This window comes from Stegodyphus dumicola, chromosome 10 (assembly GCF_044657685.1).
Source record: "Stegodyphus dumicola isolate Sdum_Otavi_A_Nest chromosome 10, ASM4465768v1".
Taxonomy (NCBI): domain Eukaryota; kingdom Metazoa; phylum Arthropoda; class Arachnida; order Araneae; family Eresidae; genus Stegodyphus; species Stegodyphus dumicola.
Genome location: NC_140777.1, coordinates 42,706,115 through 42,728,224, shown reverse-complemented (window position 1 = coordinate 42,728,224; position 22,110 = coordinate 42,706,115). Strand labels below are relative to the sequence as shown.

Below are 22,110 nucleotides of genomic sequence, written 5' to 3'. Positions count from 1 at the left end.
TGAAATCCACATCATATCTTGGAAAATGCCTTTTAAAGTATTGTAATTGGATTCTCTGCGTAAGGTACATTACATGAAAAATTATCTTAAGTCCATCCCAATTTTAAAATGCATATAAATTCAATATCTTCCATTGCCATAGGTCTAGGTAAACAATAAGTATCCAAATATGAAACTAAATTAATACTGGTACCTGGTCTTATCCATCTAACCCTGAAGGCAAAGTTTTAAGCAAAAGCACAATAAAATCAATAGTTGCAAATTGTAAGTTAATTTAAATTCAAATTAATTTATGCTATCCTCTTGCATTACAACAGAATAAATCAAATAAATTGGAAATGAGAACTTTGACAGAAATAATCTTCTTCAGTATCCAATTAAAAGTTCTATCAATATAGTAAAAAATTAAAATAATATTTTTAATAAGAAGAATGGTAAGGATAAAATAAGTTTGAAAAAAGAATGACTGGTTTTAAGAGATAAAACTTCTATGTAAAAAAAAAAAAAACATTTAATAATTTTCTTTAAATCTTCAGAAATAAACATTAGGGCAGCAACAAAAGTGACAAAAGCAAAAAAAAAAAAATTTTTTTTAATTAAAGCAAATACATGGTCACATATGCCTGCATATTATAGTAATAGGTTTTAAATAGCAGATATAAATATTTGTGTTACTTAAAAGGTAAACCAAATTTACAACATTAACCTCAATAACTTTCAAAATGAAGCATTTATTATTGCAGAAGACATGTTCATATATTCCTGACTAATAGCATTTCAAATAAATATATGCTTTGATATGAAACATGACCACAAACTTATAAAATTATTCAAATTAAAAAGAAAAAAAAAATTGTTGGTTCCAAAGCACATAAGAATTTTTTCAACAAAGCTGTTCAATAAATTTAATGTTTAGCATAAAATGCTCTCTAACATACACTGCCCTTCCTTATATTCACAAGAGTTGAGATTACACTGACATGAAAGTTAAAGTAATTTTACAATAAACGTGTGTTTAAGACAGCAGGGAGGAAAAGAAAAAATGAAAACATGCAATCTATTGCTTTTACATTATTATTTAATAAACTTTGGATAAAAAGGTATTAAGTTTATTGAAAATTAAATGATGCACTTTGTGAGCAAAATTAGTTTATTTACATTATTTTACATTACACAAAAAAAAATAGAATTTTACACTGGATAGTGTCAAACAATGGATAAAAAATTCATACAATATATTTAAAATTAAATGATGCACTTTATAGTAAAAAATTTCTTTTGTTACATTATTTTACTTCAAACACTACCAAAAGATGTGCCATCTTATAAGGGTTTTACTCATAATAGCTCTACAAAACAATATGGATAAGATAAGATAAAAAAAAATAATAATGTTGGTATACAAACATGAAATAACGTTTATTTTAGCAATAAGACATTCAATACTGAAGCTTAGAAAGAGAATAAAAACAAACCTCAAATGAGTATTCATACTTTTAGAAAGAGCAATAGCAAAAATCAGACAGACTTCCAGCATTAAGTTCTTCAGAGGAAATAAAAACAGTGATTTATCTATTTACAAAATAATAAATATAGAGTGTCTAGTTAACCATACATCAACTCATGAAAATAAATTCTCATTGATATTTCAAGATGTATTCAGGTTCTTCTTTTTAAACTGCAAGTCAAGAAAAGCATGGGAAAATGGTTGGAGGAAGACAAGAGCAATAAAGGCACAGTATTTTATGAGACTGAAGTGGTGACTCAGCAAAAGACAGAAGAAAACCTCCAAGAAAGAAACAATGGGGGATATGCAAGAGTAAATGTGAACCCCTAGAAAGTGTAACAAACTATTAGACTATAAAACTAGCAGCACACAGAGGCATTAATTTACTGAGTTTGAGTTTAATGATGTCATTATATTCAGTTCCCTTTCACTTTGTAAATTTTTTAATGCAACGTATACAGCTAAGAAATATTCTATTAGAATAGTACAATAGAACAGAATATTTACTGCAGGGAAAACTTCAATACATGAAATGTTTTACGTACATTCTGTACATAAAGCATTCTCGCAATGACAAATACACATTTCACTAAATTCAAACACTGTAAAAAAGACGAGGTTACAATTACTCAGTCTATTTTTAACTGTTAAAAAAAAGGTACAGTATGTAAATAAAAAATTTAAATTTCTGAGAAAAAAAAATTGTATACAAGTTTTTTTCCAACATACAATAATACTTTTTAATTGGTAAAACTACATGCACATATAAAGAGGATCACACCCCCTTCATTTCTTCTTTTTAATACCAAGCTTCCTTTGTTTCCTTGCATCTAATGGAATAATGGGAACATATTCTTTGGTCACATCTACGTATTCTCCATCTGGATAATCATATCCTTCAATAGGTGGTGTTTCTACTGGACCCTTCATTGTAAATGGTATTAACATTGGATCAGGCTGGAGAAAGGAAAAAAATGAATTGTTAAAAAAATTCACATAAAACAGACTTTGCATTACACTGCAACTATGTTCTAATGAAAACTTTACAAAATACACACTGTTTCTTTTACAATAGATGTTTTGACTCTAGTCATATTAAATAACACAACTATGGTTTTTATATTTTTAAAATATCTGGTTTTTGTATAATATTAAGAGACTAGAAATATTAAATTGAAATTTTTCATTCTTTCATATTTTTGTCTTTTTAACAAAATAAAAGTTTATGTTCTGACAAAATATAATAAATGCAAAATGGATAGCTTTAATTCCTTCTTTGTCAGGTGCAAATTATCTGTTTATCGTGAAGCAACAGTAAATTAAAAAATTTAAAAAAAAACACTTAGTGATGGTTGTTTTAATTTAGCTATCCCAGGTTAAATTTACTTTTTAAAATATTAAAAGGTTTGTTCATTATTAATTTACTTAATTTTTGATACAACAGGAGGTGTATTTATACATTTCTGTTATTAAGAATTTTATTTTTATTCCTCTTTACAAATGAATGACACTATGTTCTTTTTTGCTTCACTCTGCCCATTGTTTTGATATAAAATGGTTGCACTTGTTTTTTTTTTTTTTTTTCCCAAATATTGCTTGAAAAAGAGGGACCTGAGTCAAATCACCTTAGAAATTGATACAGTTTTATTCAAAATTTATCTAAAATTAAAACTTCTTTTTGCCTAATTTATGAATTTTACACTTTCATGTTGCTCTTCCAATAGTATAATTCCCTTCTCCCATGAAACATAACACAATTTCCTAGACAATAAACAATAAGTGATTTCTAAATGAAAAAAAATCAGCATTTCAGTCTGCTGTTTTGCATTGCTTTGAGATGTTATCACTTTTGCTTTTAAAGCATAATGCATGACATTAAAAAAGTATAATGCGTACTGTGAAATGCAAAAACTTTGCATAACCTAGCAGGTTTTACCTTTCTTGCAAATTTCAGAACTGTTATGTGCTTCCTTCACGATATATAAATTTTTATGACCAGCAGTGTATTTTTAGAGTTGGTACAATAAAATTTAAATGTTAATTTTATTAAAAGAACAAGCTTAAAATTCTCAAGGCCAAGTATCCTTCCATTAAAAGCAAAAAAAAAAAAAAAAAAATTCATATAATGCTAATATTTTTTGTCACTAAAAAGATATTTTTCCTTGACATTTTGAGATAATATTTTGAGTTTAGATTTTCACATTTCGGGCTGTAAATAATGAGTAACTGAAGCTGCAGGCACTGAATCAATGTATATTATGACATGTCCAGATGCAGATGCCAGATGTATATTATGACCTCATGCAGTGATATTAGGATGACAATATTAATACTTTCTGAAATTAAAAATATACTCATGGTAAACTTCTACCAAGTTACAAATTTAATGTATTTTGGAGGATAAGGTTTCAGCATATAGGTGCAGGCCTTTCTTTCCTTAAATGTCCTCATATTCCATACAAGGATTTGTTTCCCGGAAAAAGAATGGTAAGCATTCATAAGTTAGTGCTGATTCTCAAGACTTATTTATTTCTAAATACAATGTTTTGAGATCAAAAGAATTTTCGGCTGAAACTGTGGTTTACTTTCACAAAAAAAGTGTCCGAGTTAATCTTATTAGAGCTTGAAAAGTACAAAAGTTGTCACTACACTTATTTTCAAATATCATCTATTATGCATAAACATTCTTACTTATAAATAATTATTACTTATAAATATACTCATGGTAAACTTCTACCAAGTTACAAATTTAATGTATTTTGGAGGATAAGGTTTCAGCATATAGGTGCAGGCCTTTCTTTTCTTAAATGTCCTCATATTCCATACAAGGATTTGTTTCCCGGAAAAAGAATGGTAAGCATTCATAAGTTAGTGCTGATTCTCAAGACTTATTTATTCCTAAATACAATGTTTTGAGATCAAAAGAATTTTCGGCTGAAACTGTGGTTTACTTTCACAAAAAAAGTGTCCGAGTTAATCTTATTAGAGCTTGAAAAATACAAAAGTTGTCACTACACTTATTTTCAAATATCATCTATTATGCATAAACATTCTTACTTATAAATAATTATTACTTATAAATATACTCATGGTAAACTTCTACCAAGTTACAAATTTAATGTATTTTGGAGGATAAGGTTTCAGCATATAGGTGCAGGCCTTTCTTTTCTTAAATGTCCTCATATTCCATACAAGGATTTGTTTCCCGGAAAAAGAATGGTAAGCATTCATAAGTTAGTGCTGATTCTCAAGACTTATTTATTCCTAAATACAATGTTTTGAGATCAAAAGAATTTTCGGCTGAAACTGTGGTTTACTTTCACAAAAAAAGTGTCCGAGTTAATCTTATTAGAGCTTGAAAAGTACAAAAGTTGTCACTACACTTATTTTCAAATATCATCTATTATGCATAAACATTCTTTTAACCCTTTTCCTACTAATGACTTGTATATGCCTCGGCAAATTAATGGCTTCTTGGAATGCATACATACAGTACGTTGTACGAGATTCGAAAGTCAAATATTTGGATAGATCTAAAATCCGGACCTCAAAGCTATCAAAAATCCTACTTTTTCTTAGGAATTTTTAGCCCAAAAGGACAATTTGCCCATAGAGGCTATTAATTTCATTGTGGCATATTTTGTTGATTCACTCTAAACAGTGAATCACTTTTTAAATTGCTGCCACCAAATATTAGAGCCCCGTATTATATTTAAATAAATTAAATAATGAAGAATCTGCATAAATGTTTCTCACATAGTGATAAAACAATGGTACCTAGAGCCATCAAATTTTGAATAATGTTTATCTCCACCCAAATATGGGCATCTGGAAGCCCTAATTTGGAATTCTGAATTTGTTTTATTATCTATTTCATATTTTGTAAAACATTTATGAGTTTCTGATTAATTTGAAGCTCAACAATTTCAAAGCAAGCAATAGCAAGAGTGTACTGGGGGAAAAAAATTATCTCCAGTACGCGAGACTGTGTGTCGAAAAATCTAAAGATATGCTATTTTAAACATTTTGTGATACTGCTGTTGAACTTTATGGTTTAAGTGGGAAAAACATGATATTTAATAAATAAAGGTAACATATAAAACATTAAGAATACACCCCTTTGGATGTAATATAAAATCTGAAACTTCCCCCCCCCCCGGCAGGAGGGTATGCTTTATATATGCGCATTTAATTTCTTTTTCACCCATAATAAAGCATGTGCAGAGTCCTAAATCTTAATTTCACTTTGGCACTGAATAAAATACCTCATTATTGAAGAAACAATCATTTTAGCATAAATTTGTGTGATCAATAATTTGGCTCTGTAGCTGCACATCTGCTTAGCAACAAACATCTCAAACTAAAACATTTTACAAAGAAATATCATTGATGTTACACCTACTAATATGTTATATTGCTGACCTGAAATCATTATTCATTACATTTTGCTTTCATTACCGTTTGTTTATCAGCACATGACAACTTAAATAATGACTCATGCAATGATGTCTAAACTTTTATATATATATTAGTAACCGCATAACAAAGAGTATGGGAACCTTTTATGTTGACATTACGCTTGTCGATGATTGCAGATTTAAGTTAAATGTGCTAAATGTTGATGAGGAAAAATTTAACAAAAATTTCTTCCCATATGCTAAAGATAGATTTTGTTAATGATACTCATAGGCCAAAGTCACAGTCACTTACTGCTATTTGGATAAAGAATAACTCATTTGTTATTCACATAAACCCAGAAAAAATTTTTTTTGAAATTTAGAGAAGCCCCAAGCAATAAAATTAAGGGATGACAAAATTTTTAGAATTTAGGGAAAGCACTGGGACACAAAATTTAGAACTCAGGGAGGTGCTTGGTTGCAGAATTCAGGACCCACAGAGACTGCATCAGAAGGTAAGATATCTAGCACTGGCCCTCAAAAAGGCTTAAGTACATGTAGGAATTTATTTATTCGGAACTAAGATAAGAAATAGTGCATTTGCAAGAAATATTGCTTGTGCAAGAAACAGATTTAAGTATAATAAATTATTAAACTAATACAGTTAAGGTTTTCAGTGCACTATAGAAGAAAGATAAAAATTAGCAGAACAACTTGTCTTTCATCACCAATCTCACAATACATAGTGAATAATGTATAGCAGATGCTATTCAGCTAGGCTAAAATTATACTTTATTGACTCCAAGGAATTTCAGTTAATATAAAAGACTGCACTGTTCCTTAGCTTTCTCATTTAATCCAACTTATTATTTTTTGCAGCCTGTTATTATATTATTACAGCAATTTTATGAAACTAGTCAAAAAGAGTTTCTAATTTTAGAGCAGCAATGGGATTTGCAGTGGGAGCTGCAAAGTGGAAGCATGTTTTGATGTCCATTAAACAAAATGTGGAATTGCTGGAAAAAAAGGATAAAGTTATATCCGTCTCAAACTAATGTGAGAAGTATGGCATTGGAAAAGTCCCCTGTAAATGACATAAAAAAACAGAAAAAAGAATTGTTTGATTTTTTTTTTTTTTTTTTTTTGCGTTCCAACACTCTACTTACAATTAATAACAGAAAAATTATCCGTTATCCTAAAAGCGATGATTGAATGGGTCAGACAGCATCGCAGCAAGGGCGTACCATTGATGGGTCCAATGCTAATGGTTCAAGCCAAAATATTTCACGGAGAAATGGGCTTAAAAAGTGTGTGCATGTATTCAAAAGTCAGTTAACCAAATTTAAAAAATCGCCATGGTATAAGGCAATTAAAATGCTTCAGTTGATACTGAAGCTGCTGAACTATTTGCAGATGAATTGACTGAATTCATTGTTAAGGCAAAATTTCTCCAGAACAAATTTACAATGCTGATGAAACTGGTCTTTTCTGGCAATATATACCACAAAATAAACTGGTGTGTAAAACTTAAGAAACAATGTAAAAATTTAGCAGATAGCCATGAAATTTCAGAAAAGGTCTGGAGATCAGTACAATGAACACGTAAGTCAGTAGAAATGTCATGCGTATGCAAATATCAGGAACGAAACATCAGAGGCAACATGAGCGTACACAAAACGCGATGTCGGCGGGCGCAGCTAAACAGTAGAATAAAAGGAAGGATGGAGACGCAATTCAACATATTTGCTGCAAGTGCCAGTGAGTCAGTTCGTGAAATATGGCTAGAAGAAATCACCTGGACGACTTCACACGTGGAAGAATGATCGGAAAGCTGGAGGAGGGGCATACTGTCACCAGTGTAGCTGCAGAGTTCGGAATCAACAAAAGTGTCGTTTCGCACACTTGGAAAGCGTTCTAAACCACAGGTACAGCTGTTAGAAAGGCTGGTGGTGGCCGCCGAGGACGACAACTGCAGGGGATGACCGATATATTGTCCTGCAGGTGAAAAGAGGCCGACAGCAGTCAGCAAGTGCTGTTCCTCAGTAACCGTGACACTTGTCGCCCCATTGTAAAGTGTCACAGTTTACTGTGGCCAGACGCTTTCACAAAGGGGGCCTATTCGCCCGCTGTCCTGAACACTGCCTCCCGTTGAAAGTTGGCCACCGACGCCACCATTTACAGTGGTGCAGAGAGCATAAAAACTGGACAACTCATCAATGGAGTCATGTCCCCTTTACAGATGAGAGTCGGTTCAGTACCAGAAATGATTCTCAACGCGTTTTGATACGGAAAGAGGTCGGGACCCGGTTTTATCCCAGTAACATCAAGGAAAGACACCGTAACGGTGGTCCTGGAGTTCTTGTCTGAGGAGGCATTATGCTGAACGGGTGAACTGAGCTCCATGTTTTTTACAGAGGGTCTGTAATGGGGATCGCTATTGTGATGAGGTACTCCTTCCTCATGTGCGTCTGTTCTGAGGTGCCATTGGCCCAGACTTAATTTTTATGGATGACAATGCACGGCCACATCGGACTCTTGCTGTTAAGGAGCTACTGGAAAGTGAAGATATCACTCGAATGGATTGGCCAGCGTACTCCCCAGATTTAAATCCCATCGAACATGTGTGGGATGCTTTGGGGAGATGCATTGCAGCAAGCTTACATCCTCCGGAGAACACCCAACTCAAACAGATGCTGATTGAGGAATGGGCACTCCTACCGCAAAAAATGTTGCACCAGCTGGTTCTGAGTATGCGGAGACGGTGTGAAGCAACCATTGCAGTGAAGGGAGGGCATATCCCATATTAAGGAACATCTGCTTGTTGTTCTTCATCTTGCATAGACAATCATGAGTCACGATACTATGCATTCAGTAAAGCTTGTTTTTGTTTGATTCCATACGGTATGCATTGTATTCCTTTTTCAGCTCCGATGCTTTTGTCATCCTTTACGTACATAATACTCTCCTTTATTTCTGCATTTCATGTCTCTCAGTTGATTTCTCGTGGAGTTATGGCAAAAAACCCTGCTGTTGCTTAAATTTTGCACACCAGTGTACCTTAGCAACCTCCACAGAGAAGGCTCCAACTGACAAAGATTCCAAAGCTAGACTAACAATTTCAGCATGTGTAAATGCTGCAGAAATGCACAAGTGTAAACTTTCCATATAGGAAAAAATACACAACCTCAAGCATTTAAAGGAGTAAAAATTTTCCCCATTACATATTGTGCAAATAAAAGAGTATGGATGAAACATTAATGAATGATTGGTTTGAAAATCATTTCATACCCGAGGCTCGGTAACATCTGAATTCAGTTGGTTTACCTGATAACAGAAAAATTTTCCTTATTGTAGACAACTGTTTGGCTCATATGTCACTTAAAGTTTTAGTGAAAGATAATGTATCCATATTATTCTTGTCTCCAAATTGTGCGTCCATTATTCAGCCTATGGATATCAGAACAGAGTAGCACAAATATAAAGTAGCACTTTTAAATTCCATGTTAAATTTCTTGAATAATGGCAAAACTGAGCATCTTTAAAATACATGTTAAATTTCTTGAATAATAAAAAGACTATTAAAAAATTTTTGAAATAATTTAGCATAAAATCTGCTGTGTGGAGCATCGCAAGATCATGGGAGGACGTGTCTGCAGATACTTTAAAAAATGCTTGGCATAATTTATGCATTTTTCATAGTGAAGCTGATGAAGATGATAGCCACAAATTTGAAGGTTTTAGAATATCACAAAGCAAAGGTGAAATTTTCCAATTAATGGATTTTGTAAAGAAATGCGGAGAAGTGTTAATAAATGAAGATGATATATTAGAAGTTTTCATTGAGATGACAATGCACTAATCATCAATCAATTAATAGATGGCAAAATCTATAGTGTGGTTTAAAATCCAGAGAATATCACTACCGATAGTTGAAAAAAATGAGAGAGTTTATTGAAGACAAAAACATATCGGTTGACAAGTTAGTCGGAATTCTGAATAAAGCAATTACAGAACTTGAACAATGGAACTTTGTAACAGAACAAGAAATTATGTCAGTCTGTAGAATTAAAGAGAAAGAATTAGCACAAAACATGAAACAACTTACACTGAAAGAAATGTTTAATAAATTAACAAATATTATGCTTTTTTTATAAATTCTAATACCCTTTTGATCATAAATGCTTCATTATTTCACATATCACAATTTCATACTTTTAATTTTATAATTTCTACATGCCATCGTCCTAGATTTTAATTGATGATCTATTATCCGAAAAAATTCCAATTCCGGAATCGCCAACAAGTCCCAACAAGTCTGGATTTCGTACTTTATACTGTATCATGTTAAAACAAAATAATAACAATGGGACACCTTTCCGACACCCTTTGTCACTAAATCTGCACTTTATCTATACTGTACAACAAAAAATTAATGAGTCATATATAAAATGTATAATTATGGTAATAATATTAAATAGTGCGCATATTTTGATTTTTATTCAATTTTTAATATGTAAGCATTTATTCTCTTAGAGGAGAAATAATTCAGCTTATCTGTAACTCATTCTATATGGTTTCATTGTTTGCTTCAGACGATGACATGCAATATTTAAACCATGCAAGTAACATGATCAAAAATCAAATAATTAAATATTTTTCATAAATCCTCAAACCATAACTTTTTCTATGCTTTGAAAAACTGATAATTGGTGGAGGACAGACAATTTTAGAGCTGTGTTAATTAGGGCCTTCATAGAATTAATACTGTAAATTGTGCCTTTCGGCTTCATCATGGGACCCAGATTCAAATCTACGAGAAGACATGGATGTTTTTAAGTGTGTAGTGTCTGTGCTTCATAGACACATTTAAACACTGGCAAGCCAAAAGTTCTGTTGAGTGATTTGATGTTAAGGGAAGAAGCGTAGAAGCCTCTATGATCTATTCTTCATGATGCGCTCCATCAAAATTGGGAGCTGTACTGCAAGTACAATGGGACTATACCTATGACACCATTTGGTAAAATTCTGGTGTCCTACACATTTCTTCATGTCCTGTCAGGTAGCTCCCTCACACTATTAACATAAACTAAATTTTAACTTAATTAAGTACTCAAGAGTTATTTATCTGATGGTAAGAGGAATCTATGGGTGATTGTCCTCTGAAGCAAGTCTTCCAAACAACAATGTAAAAGACACTACTGCTGTTCTGCAGTTAGACTACTCCACCACTGGTAGGCTTAACATAGAACATGATTAAACACAGGTCCCTCCTCTTCTTCAGAATTTTTTTTTTCCCCCAAAATGGGAAAAGTGGCAGCCAATTTTATACTGAAAGCGAGGACGAATATCTATCAATGAAAATAGTTGATGAAACATTTAAATATTAAAATTTTGAAAGTATTAGGAATGATTGGATTTGAACTAATAGCATTAAATAAGGAAGATTGAAAGAAAAAAAGGCTGAAAAGCTTCTGTAAAATCCAGTTTACCATCTGAAGAAGCTTTACATATAGTTTTTGCAGAACCAAAGTCAAAATTGTGATAAAGAATCCAACTGATCAGCTATCAAATATTTGTTTATTTCTTCTTTTCAAGCATAAGATATGTATTCCTTGACATGAAATCTTAATACACTTTTACCAATGTATGGCAAACGACACTAGCAAGATATGCTATAAATTCTCCAGTAATACAAATAAAAGATGAGCTCTTAAAGAATTGAACAACAAAATTATAATTATTAATTTGCTTCTGGTGAATCCAAGCAATTTCACAACTGACAGAAAGATTATATGGAATATTATATATAAAGGGAATATTACTACAATTTTCCAACAGCAAAATCTGTTTTTCGATAGCAAAACAAAAATTTTTTAAAGGCCTTTATCAATGACTATGAGAAAAAATCCTCTGTCAACAAAAAATGATTTCAAATAATTGAGTTTGTGACATTCTGAAGATTCTGCTAAGATTCTGAAACCACACATTAAAGCCCTGATTACACATAAGCCTGATTACACATAAGAGAAAATTAGGCTATTTTTTGTTAAGCAGGATGAGATAATTTAGCATAGACTGGCAAACAGACAGAAAATGGTTTACAATAAACAGTAACACTGAAATCAAATTCACAGAAAAAATTAGAATATGAAGAATAGAAAGGGAATTATCAGACTGAACTTCTTCAAGAATGAATCAGGTAGCTGGATCAATTAAGTTCACAACAAATAATATCCTGGTGGGTTCCTTTAATACCATCAAAAAGTGCAAATGTCTCAACAGCATAGTAAATTAAGAGTCTAGTGAATGGGAAAAAGGTTCATTAAATAAAATACAATTAGAACTGTATAAGAAAAAGTTTATCAAATTCGAAAATGATTGTTCTGATATTTCTAAGAAAATATTTGATATCTGTGATAAAAAGGTTGTTGATAAATTTATTGAAGAACAGCAGACTGTTCACGAAAATATTGATAAACTGTGGATTTCTATTAAACAAGAATTATCTAAATTAAATACAAGTGTTAATGATTCTCTTAATCATAAACATGAATCAAATAGCTGTGAAAGGGTTCGGTTACAAAAATTAAATGTTCCAACTTCCAGTGATTATATTTATGATTGGCTTTCATTTATAGATTTATATGTTCTTAGCATACATAATAACAAGAACTTAATCAGATTCTCAAAAATTTTCTTGTTTAAAATTATCTCTTCATAACAAAACAACTAGGATCATGCAATCAATTTCATTATATGATTTAAATTATAACTTAGCTTGGGATTTTCTAATAAAAAGGATCAATTATTTGCTCAATTAAAGGGATTTAACCCCTATTCAAGGTGAAAAATCCCTCCACAGTTTTTAAATTAGTAGATACTGTAAATGAATGCATAAAATCGTTAAAAACATAGATTAAAAAATAGCAGGTTTTTTTTTGGAAACTATATTAGCATACCAGTTGCTTCAAAAGTTAAGATTTCAACTCCAAATTATGATGGGAAAGAAAAACTAAAAAAGCTGAACTTCCTAAATTGACCAACCTTACTTTATTATTAAAAAAATATGCATGCACCTTACAAGCTTCAAGAACACCTAACAATTTTAAGACAAAATAATCAAAAAATCACAATGATGACTTCAAGTGTGAGAAATACTGAATTTAAATGTCTGCTGCAAATCTTGTTATTCCCATAGTTTACATAAGTGTGATTCCTTTTAAAAAATGACTGTTTAATCGGATTGGATTAGTGAAAAAATACTAGTTATGTTTTAAATGTCTTTCTACTTTGAATCATTCCTCCTTAAATTGTATCTCTAATCCATGTGGTACATATCATAAAAATCACCATAAACTCTTGAACATTTCAAAATCATGGGAAGGAAATGCCCTTGAGATCTCAGCACCAGCCTCTGTCACTAAAGGAGAACATAAAACAGTTGAAGAAAGCTCTCCTTTACCCGCTTAAAACGTAGAAAGCATACCCTTGAATGTGAACGCGAAATGTTTTGAATTTGGAAATACAAGTGGGTTTGTTGGAACTTCGATCAGCAGTGAATCAGAATTAAAACAGAAAAGGACTATTTTGTCAACTGCTTTAATTTATGTTAGAGATAAATGTGGGAAAGATATTCCTTGTTTTATATTGCTAAACGTAAGTTTGCAGTCAAATTATACTTCAAATCATCTTGTTAATTTATTAGAGGCACAAAAAGAGAAAATAAATGTATCTGCTTGTTGAATGTCTAAAATAAATGTCTGCTGTCAATAAAATCAAAAGTGACAACTATAATTTCAAATAGGGTAGATTATGAAAGAATGTTAGATTATTTTGTTGTCTCTAAAATTGATGATCTTGTGACAGGAAATGTAATTTTCCTTTTGAAAAACGCCCAAACAATACTAAATTAGAGGATCCCTAACTTAACCAACCAAAGGAATAGATGTTTTATTAGGAGCGGAGTGTTTTTATAAGTTTCCTAAACCAGATTAAATTCATTTTCATGATTCTAACCTCCAAAATTCTTGTTTTGGATTCATAACCGGAGATTGTACCGATGATTTCAATTCCTTTAGTACAACACATTGTGGGTTAATTTGTAATGTGGAAGAAAATTTAGATGAGATAGTTAAAACTTTTGGGAAATCGAAAATTCTTGCTGTGATGTTAATAAAGTTAGTAAGGGTAAAGAAGAAATTATTTGCCAGGAACATTTTCTTAAAACACACAGTAGAAAAAAGTGTTCAAATGCCTTTAAGGAAAGATCCCACTTGTTTAGGAGAATCAAAGCAAATTGCTGTGAGTAGATTTAATTCCCTGAGGAAGTGATTAGCTATTCATTTATAAGGTCCCTATTCATTTAGAGGTTTATCAAGACTTTATTCACAAGTATGAACAATCCCGTCATATGGAGCTAGTTAATAAAGCTGTGGAATCAAAAGTTAATATCTATTTTCTTCATCATTCGGTGTATTGTTCGAACAATCTTAGAACCAAATTATGAGTGGTATTTAATGGATCACAATTATCATCTATAGGGACATCTTTAAACAATTTATAATTCATTGGAGGTGTCATACAAGATGACATATTTTCCATTATGATAAGCTGTCATAAAAACTCTATTGTTTTCATCACAGATATTAAGCAAATGTACAGAGTGACTAACATCAATCCATCACAAAGAGTTCAGTGAATTGTTTGGAAGAAAGGCATAAATGAACAATTAAAACATTCAGACTATGTACTGTTACCAAGGGAAGGACTAGTGTGCCATACCTAGGTACATGAACATTAAATTAACTTGCAGCTGATCAAGAGAAAAACTTTCCATTAGCAGCCAAAATATTGAAAAGAGATGTTTATATGGATTGTTTAATCTAAGTGAAGCAAAGTTATTGCAAAGGGAGCTGATACTTTTACTCAAAGGTGGATAGTTACATGGAACTGCATAAGTGGTCATCAAATAACATAGAACTATTGGAAGGCATTTTGGCAACTGAAGAGAGTTATTCTTTTACTGAATTCAATGAAATAAAAACTTTAGGTATATTGTGGATGAACAGAAACAATAAATTCTGATTCAAGGTATCTGAGGAAAACAATCTGAAACTTACATGAAATGAAAGGTACTATTAACCATTGTGAAAATATATGATCCACTTGGTTTGATCGGTCCTATAACTGTGCAAGCTAAGGTACATATGTAAAAACTTTGGTTATTAAGGATTGACTGGAACAATATTCTGCCTGAGAATGAAGGTAATGAATGGACGCAATTTTTGGCTACCTGGCAATCTATTAACGACATCAGGATTAACAGGTGTATTTTATTGCCGGATGAATCTGTGATCGAAATGCATGGCTTCAGCAGTGCTTCCGAAGTTGCCTGTGGAGCTGAAATATACTGCAAATCAGTCTCAAATTCTGGTGAAATGTCTGTAAATTTAGTTACTATTAAGACAAGAGTGTTGCCTTTGAAACAAGTGTTCATAACTTGATCAGATCTATGTGGAGCAGTTCTACTTGCTAAATTATTGAATCGAGTTATTTCAGCTTTAAAAATTAATGTGGAAAACATAAAATTATGGTGTGAATCCATTATTGTGTTGTGTTGGATTCAAAAGGAAAAATGCCAATTTAAAACCTTTGTTGCTAATAGAATCTCCAAAATCCAAGGATTGACAGATGGCATGGAGTAGAGACATGTTTCATGACAAGAGAGCTCAGCTGATTTTCTATCCAGAGGCATGAGCACTGATAAATTAAAGTTGAGTGAGCTATGGTGGTATGGTCCATCATTCCTAAAGGAAAGGGAATATCCTAACAAGAACATTCCTATGATTTTTACATCTGATGGTTTTTCAAGGGAACTAAAAAATAATAATTATGTTTCTTGTTTTTCAAGTACTACTTTCAAAGACACATTTATTTTTGATATTATTAATATTAGTAATAAATATAGTAAAATAATATGTGTTATAGCATTTATTTTCAGATTCATCAGTAATTGCAGAAGGGATTATATTTCAGGCCCATTAGATGCTGCAGAAATATTTTTTTAAAGCAGGTGAGTTTCAAAATTTTCACAAAGATATATTAGAGTAACAAAAATCAGGCAAGGTGAAACATAGCAGCAAAATAAGGAATCTTCATCCAGTCATTGATAAAAATGGACTTTTAAAAGTAGGGGGCAGAATAGTAAATAGTAATTTAAATCATGGTCAGAAATTTCCAATTTTATTGCAAAAGTAAACTTACTTATTTGATTGCAAATTATGTTCATCAAATAAATTTGCATTTGGGTCCTTTTTTTTTTTTTTTTTTTTTTATTTATTTAAAGAAAAGGAAATCCTCGTGCACCACAAAGTATCGCACGAGACTTACAAATCGTAAGTGAAAAAGGCAGAATAGTAAGTAATATCATCAGTTTTCAACAATACAATGAAATCATAACAAGGAAAAAAACACAAGTAAATACAAAAGTATAAAAATGTATAAAGAAATCATTAACAGTGTTTAAAATAAAAGTCAACAAAATCATTGAAAGCTCGGTAGGCCGAAATCGAGGATACAAAATCATAACATTTCGGCGGCCAATGAATTCCAATGAATTTCAATCTACATTTCAAAAGATTTCTTGCTTTATCAAGCAGTGGGCAATCAAAAAGCAGGTGGGAAACACTTTGCTCAACGCTAAGATTGCAATTACACAAATTGGAAGATATCAGCTTAAATCGTTCAAGATAAACATTAAACTTACCATGTCCAGACAAAAATTTCGTAACTTTAAAATTGAGCAACAAGTCCTTACTTTTCAGTCTTTCAAAAATAGTTGGGAAGAATGCTTTTGTAACAGATCCCTTATCAGAAGAGATATAATCACAGTTCCACCGCTCAATCATTTTAGCTTTGAATGTTTTTTTTAAATAAGATTTTGGAATATTTACATCAACGTTAATATCATTTTTAGTTGCATTCTTAGCAAGCCAATCAGCTCTCTCGTTTCCATAATTACCCGAATGACCACGGACAAATGTAAAAAACACTGAAATACCCCTCTTCTCCAGATCTCCGAGAGACTGCTGTATATTGACAATAATATCATTACATAAAGAGGTATTTTTAAGAGATTGCAGGGAAGAGAGTGAATCCGTACAGATTAAGTAGCTGGAACCACTTCCATTCTGGCTAATTATCCACTTGATTGCAAAATTAATACACAGAAGTTCAGAAATATATACAGTACATTCATTTCTAATGCGAAATTGGTGACACTCAATTTCAATATCATCTTCAAAAATAACATAAGCAAAACCAACTTTATCATCAATCCTACTACCATCCGTATACAGCACAAATGAGAATGAATTAACATCAGTGTCCGTACTATCCAGCATTTGGGTCCTCAAGCATTACTTTTTCAATTAAAGTTAAAATTTAAGCCATTAAATGATAGCTATTTGTAGAAAAATAGTTCACAATTGTGAAGTTTACTGTAAAGTAAAACCTATAGCTTGTCAACAACTGATGGGCATTTGCCAAAAGAAAGAGTTACTGTGAATTATTCCTTTAATTGTTCAGGTGTTTTTTAATAAAATATAGGTATCAAAGAAAAGGAATATTTCATAAAGTGTACATTGCTATATTCATTTGCATAGCTACTGGAGCTATTCATCTAGAGATGGCCACAGAATTAACTTCACAAGCATTTATAGAAACTTTTAAAAAGTTCTTTGCAAGAAGAGGTGAAAGTGCTTGTATATTTTCTGATAATGCTAAGAATTTCATAGGAACAAATCAAAAGAAATTACATAATTTAGTTCAAACTCCTGATTATGATCTGTCTGGATATCCAAGTAATGTCAGTGTTAATTGGAAATCCATTCCTCCATGGGCACCAAATTTTGGGGACCTTTGAAAGGCAAGAGTCAAATCCTTTAAATATCATCTTAAGTGAGTGATGGAAAATGCGAGACTAACATATGAGGGTTAATTGACAGTAATTATAAAAATTGAAGGTGTTCTAAATTCTCGTCCCCTTATGCCTTCTCATCTGAATGCTTTGACTCCTGGCACTTTTTAATTGGAAGATCAATTAATTATACTGTTGAACCTGATGTAACAAATATTCACGAAACTAAATTAAAATCCTGACAAGGCACACCACATTAATCCAATTAATTTGAAAGAAATGGTCCAATGATTATTTAAGTTGTCTCCAACAGAGATATTGGAGAGAGGTATTCAAAAAGGACAATGTGAAACTAAATGATTTAGTTATTGTAAAAGAAGGATAACAATGCTATTTGTAACTGGCCTCTGAGTGCAATTGTGAAATTATTCCCAGGTAAAGATGGAAAAAAACAGTTGTTGATGTCAAGACTCAAAAAGGAATATTTAAAAGACAACTAATGAAAATTTGTGTTTTGCCCATTGAAAATTTATGTCATTGTATAATTTTTGTATAAATATATATATATGTGTTTCAGAAATGTTATATTTCATCAATTTAATTGCGCTTGAATATTCATTAACATATGATAATTTACTTTTCTTATTATTAATTATACATTAATTGTATTTAGATTGAATGTTTGGTGCTACTTTGGTAGACGGTTGCACGGATTTTGGCGATTTTCCTTTGGCGAGTAATACAAGTTATGGTAAACCCATTGCTGGATAAGTTATTTATGGTAACCGATACTTTGTTGTCATTTTATTTAAAAAATAATGCGTTTTATTGTGCATAAATTCCGTGTTTAAAATATTATTTATGGCTTTTAAATATTAAAAATCAATTTAATTTTGCATTTTTATTTGAAATAAAAATTTTATTGTTTAACATATTTTATGAAATTTTATGTTGTGGATGATGTAATCAATGACGTCACCTTACTTTAAAAGTAATTTGTTTTAATATGTATACATTTAATCTAATGTTTTAAACATTATTTATGGCTCTTAAATATTAAAATACAATTTAATTTTGCATTTTTTTTAAATGATTTTATTATGTATGAATTTTTAAATAATTTTAATTCTAGCCATGATGTAATAAGCTCTCTGATTGGTTACTGACAATTTGTGCATTTCCGCGCCGTTTTAAAATTTAATTTATATCTTCGAATTCCTTCAAAGATGTTATCTAAATTATGATTCTGATTTTTTATTGTGGTACTTATCAGTAAAGAACAGGTTAAACACTCAAAAAAATGTAAGTACATATTTTTCTTTTATTTTATAATTGTATACTTCAATTTTTGTTAAAAAATTTAATACACTACTTTCAGAAATTGCTGAGATAATTATTGTCCATATGTTTTAATATTAATTATATTCTATATAATGTATTTTAAAGTATTTGAATTTAATAATATTCTAATTCTTTTAAATGTTGGTATGATGGTTTTTAATTCGATATTCAATTTCAGTAATATTTTAATCTAATTAAACATTGGCCCAATGTTTTTATAGCGGTGTTTTTATTCTCTTCTTTGCTATATTGAAAGTAATAATAACCTTACTTTAGTATTTTATACTCATAGTAAATGTATTTATTTACACTTGCCTGCCATCTTAAAAAACGACATTTTCAACAAAAAATTAATCCATTACTTTAAATGATATTTATTTATTTATTTTTTAAGTTTTTAATACTTTACTATGCGTAAAAACAGCGTTTTTCAAGATGGCTGATGTTTGTAAAAATCGCGCCAATAATTCGGCCAACGTAAATCGCCAAAAATCCGTGCAACCGTCTACCAAAGTAGCACCGAATGTTTCAAACATGTCACTGACGGCTGGTATATGAGTGCTTACTAGTGCTATTAAATTGATTATTGTGCTTGCTAGTGTTACTGTCACGCCATCTACTTGACTGTAATCAGAAAAGGTAAGGTGAAACCAAAATTCACTTGCATTGCATTCTTGTGACAGTATGTGGGAGGCGAAGAAAGACCACTCTGCAATTTATAAAATAAATTTTGTCATTTATCAGTTTCATTAATATTGTGTATGTGCCATAACAAATATGAATATACTAATACAGTACAAAGTCCGAAATCCGGACTCGTCGGAACTCCGGCGATTCCAGATTTGGGATTTTTCTGGATAATAGATCATCAGTTTAAGTCTAGTAAGATGGCATGTAAAAATTATAAAATTAAAAATATGAAATCATGATTTATGAAATAATAAAGTATTTAAGATCTAAAGGGTATCAGAATTTATAAAAAAAAAAAAAAAAAAAAGCTTAATATTTATTTGTTTATCTTATTAAACATTTCTTTCAATGTAAGCTGTTTTAAGTTGCTTCGTTTTTTGTGCTAATACTTTCTCTTTAATTCTGTAGACAGACATAATCTCTTGTTTAATTGCATTGAAGTCTTGTAACTGCTGTTTTGAGAATTCCGTATAACTTGTCAATCGAAATTTTCCAGTTTCCAGTAACATCTCTGTCACTTTCTTCACTACCGGTAGAGGTATTTTCTGGATCTAGATACTACGGATTTCACCATTCATGATATAAAAACTTCTTTTACATAATCTTCATTTATTACCCCTTCTCCACATTTCTTTACAAAATCTGTTAATTGGAAAATTTCACCGTTGTTCTGCGATATCTGAAAACCTTTAAAATTAGCGGCTATCACCATCAAATTTAGCTATTCTTCACTATACATATTTGGCTATGCATCATGAGCTTGTGACTAATGACAAGTTGTTCCGTTAAATTTTATCTTGCTTCTATCACGCACCAAGACAATTAAGCCTGAATATTAGTTATTTATATTTATGTCTATTTCTTGCACATGCTTAAGGCTTATCAGAGTTCTGAATAAATAAATTCCCACCATATATTAAGCCTTTTTGAGGGCTGGCGCTAGATATCTTAACGCCTGATGCAGTCTCTGTGGGTCCTAAATTCTGCCATTGAATGCAGCCATATGAGCTCTGACGCTGGTTCTGGGTTTATGTGAATAACAAATCAGTTATTTTTAATTCAAATATCCCTAAATGTAATCTTTGGGTCTAGAACAAAATCTATTTTTATCATATGCAAGGAAATTTTTTCTCGTCAACATTTTTAGCGCATTTAACTTAAATCTGTAATCATCCCCAAGCATAATGTCAACATAAAAGGTTACCACACTCCTTTATTATTCAATTATTAGCATAAAAAATTGTTTAGGCATCCCTACATGAGTTATTATTCAATATGTCATGTTTTGATAAACATGCGGTGATGAAAGGAAAGTATAATAAATAATGATTCGCCAGGTTGCCCTCAGATCAACAATGTATTTGTGTGGAATATTTCGGTTTGAGATGTATGCCAAACAGATATGCAGCAACGGAGCCAAATTACTGATCATACAAATTTAGGCTACAATGATTGTTTCTTCAATAACAAGGTATTTTATTTAATATTGAAGTAAAATTAAGAATCGGGACTCTCCAGATGTTTTATTATGTGCTGAGAGGGGATTAAATGTGCATGCGTAAAGCCTACACATGGTTTTGGGGTCCGGATTTTAGATCATTCTGGATAATGGACATCTGGATTTCAGACTTTGTACTGTATAATTAATCTGTTCAAAATGATGATCCACAGTGAAGAAAAATAAAGACCAAAACAAAAACAGGATGAAAAGCAAAAATCAAAAGAAAACTGAATGCATATTAAAAACACCAACTTAACATTTATTATATTCCAAATATCATAATTACATATTACCTGCAGTGCTTGTTCATATAACTCAGGTGATGCTTCTTTTAAAGCATCCAAAGCTCTCTCTTGTGCATCAGTTATCCTTTGTATGGCTTTCATATATGCATCATGTTGTTTCTTTTTATATATAGACCAATCTCGTTGCAATTGCTCTCTGTTGATTTTTTCAGTTTTACTAAGTTCCACAGGAGGCCTCACTCGTTCCCTTCATTAAATACAAAATTATTATTTCATTCAGATACTTTTCAAATAACTTACATAGTAGTTGTTTTGATTTGAAACCAGACTTTGTTTTATATCCAATTTATTTCACTTTACGAACACATACAGATAAATATGATTATTTACATGCGGAGTTTAGTATAAAGATCAAGTGACCCGAACATCTTAATGATGAAAAAACATTCAGTATTTCAATAACATAACTAACTTAACTGCTGCTTGCTTAGAAGAACGGGAATTTCACTGAT

The 22,110-nt window shown here is 31.2% G+C and overlaps 1 protein-coding gene across 1 annotated transcript; it reads right to left on the bottom strand.

The window, feature by feature from the left end:
• Positions 1–578: 578 nt before the first annotated feature.
• On the bottom strand, positions 579–21,873 carry mRpL40 (mitochondrial ribosomal protein L40). Its single transcript, XM_085824901.1, has 2 exons — positions 21,647–21,873; positions 579–2,464 (listed from the first exon to the last, which is right to left on the bottom strand). The coding sequence occupies exons 1-2, from the start codon at positions 21,737–21,739 to the stop codon at positions 2,294–2,296; spliced, it is 264 nt and encodes an 87-aa protein (XP_085681027.1). The 5' UTR covers positions 21,740–21,873; the 3' UTR covers positions 579–2,293.
• Positions 21,874–22,110: the final 237 nt, after the last annotated feature.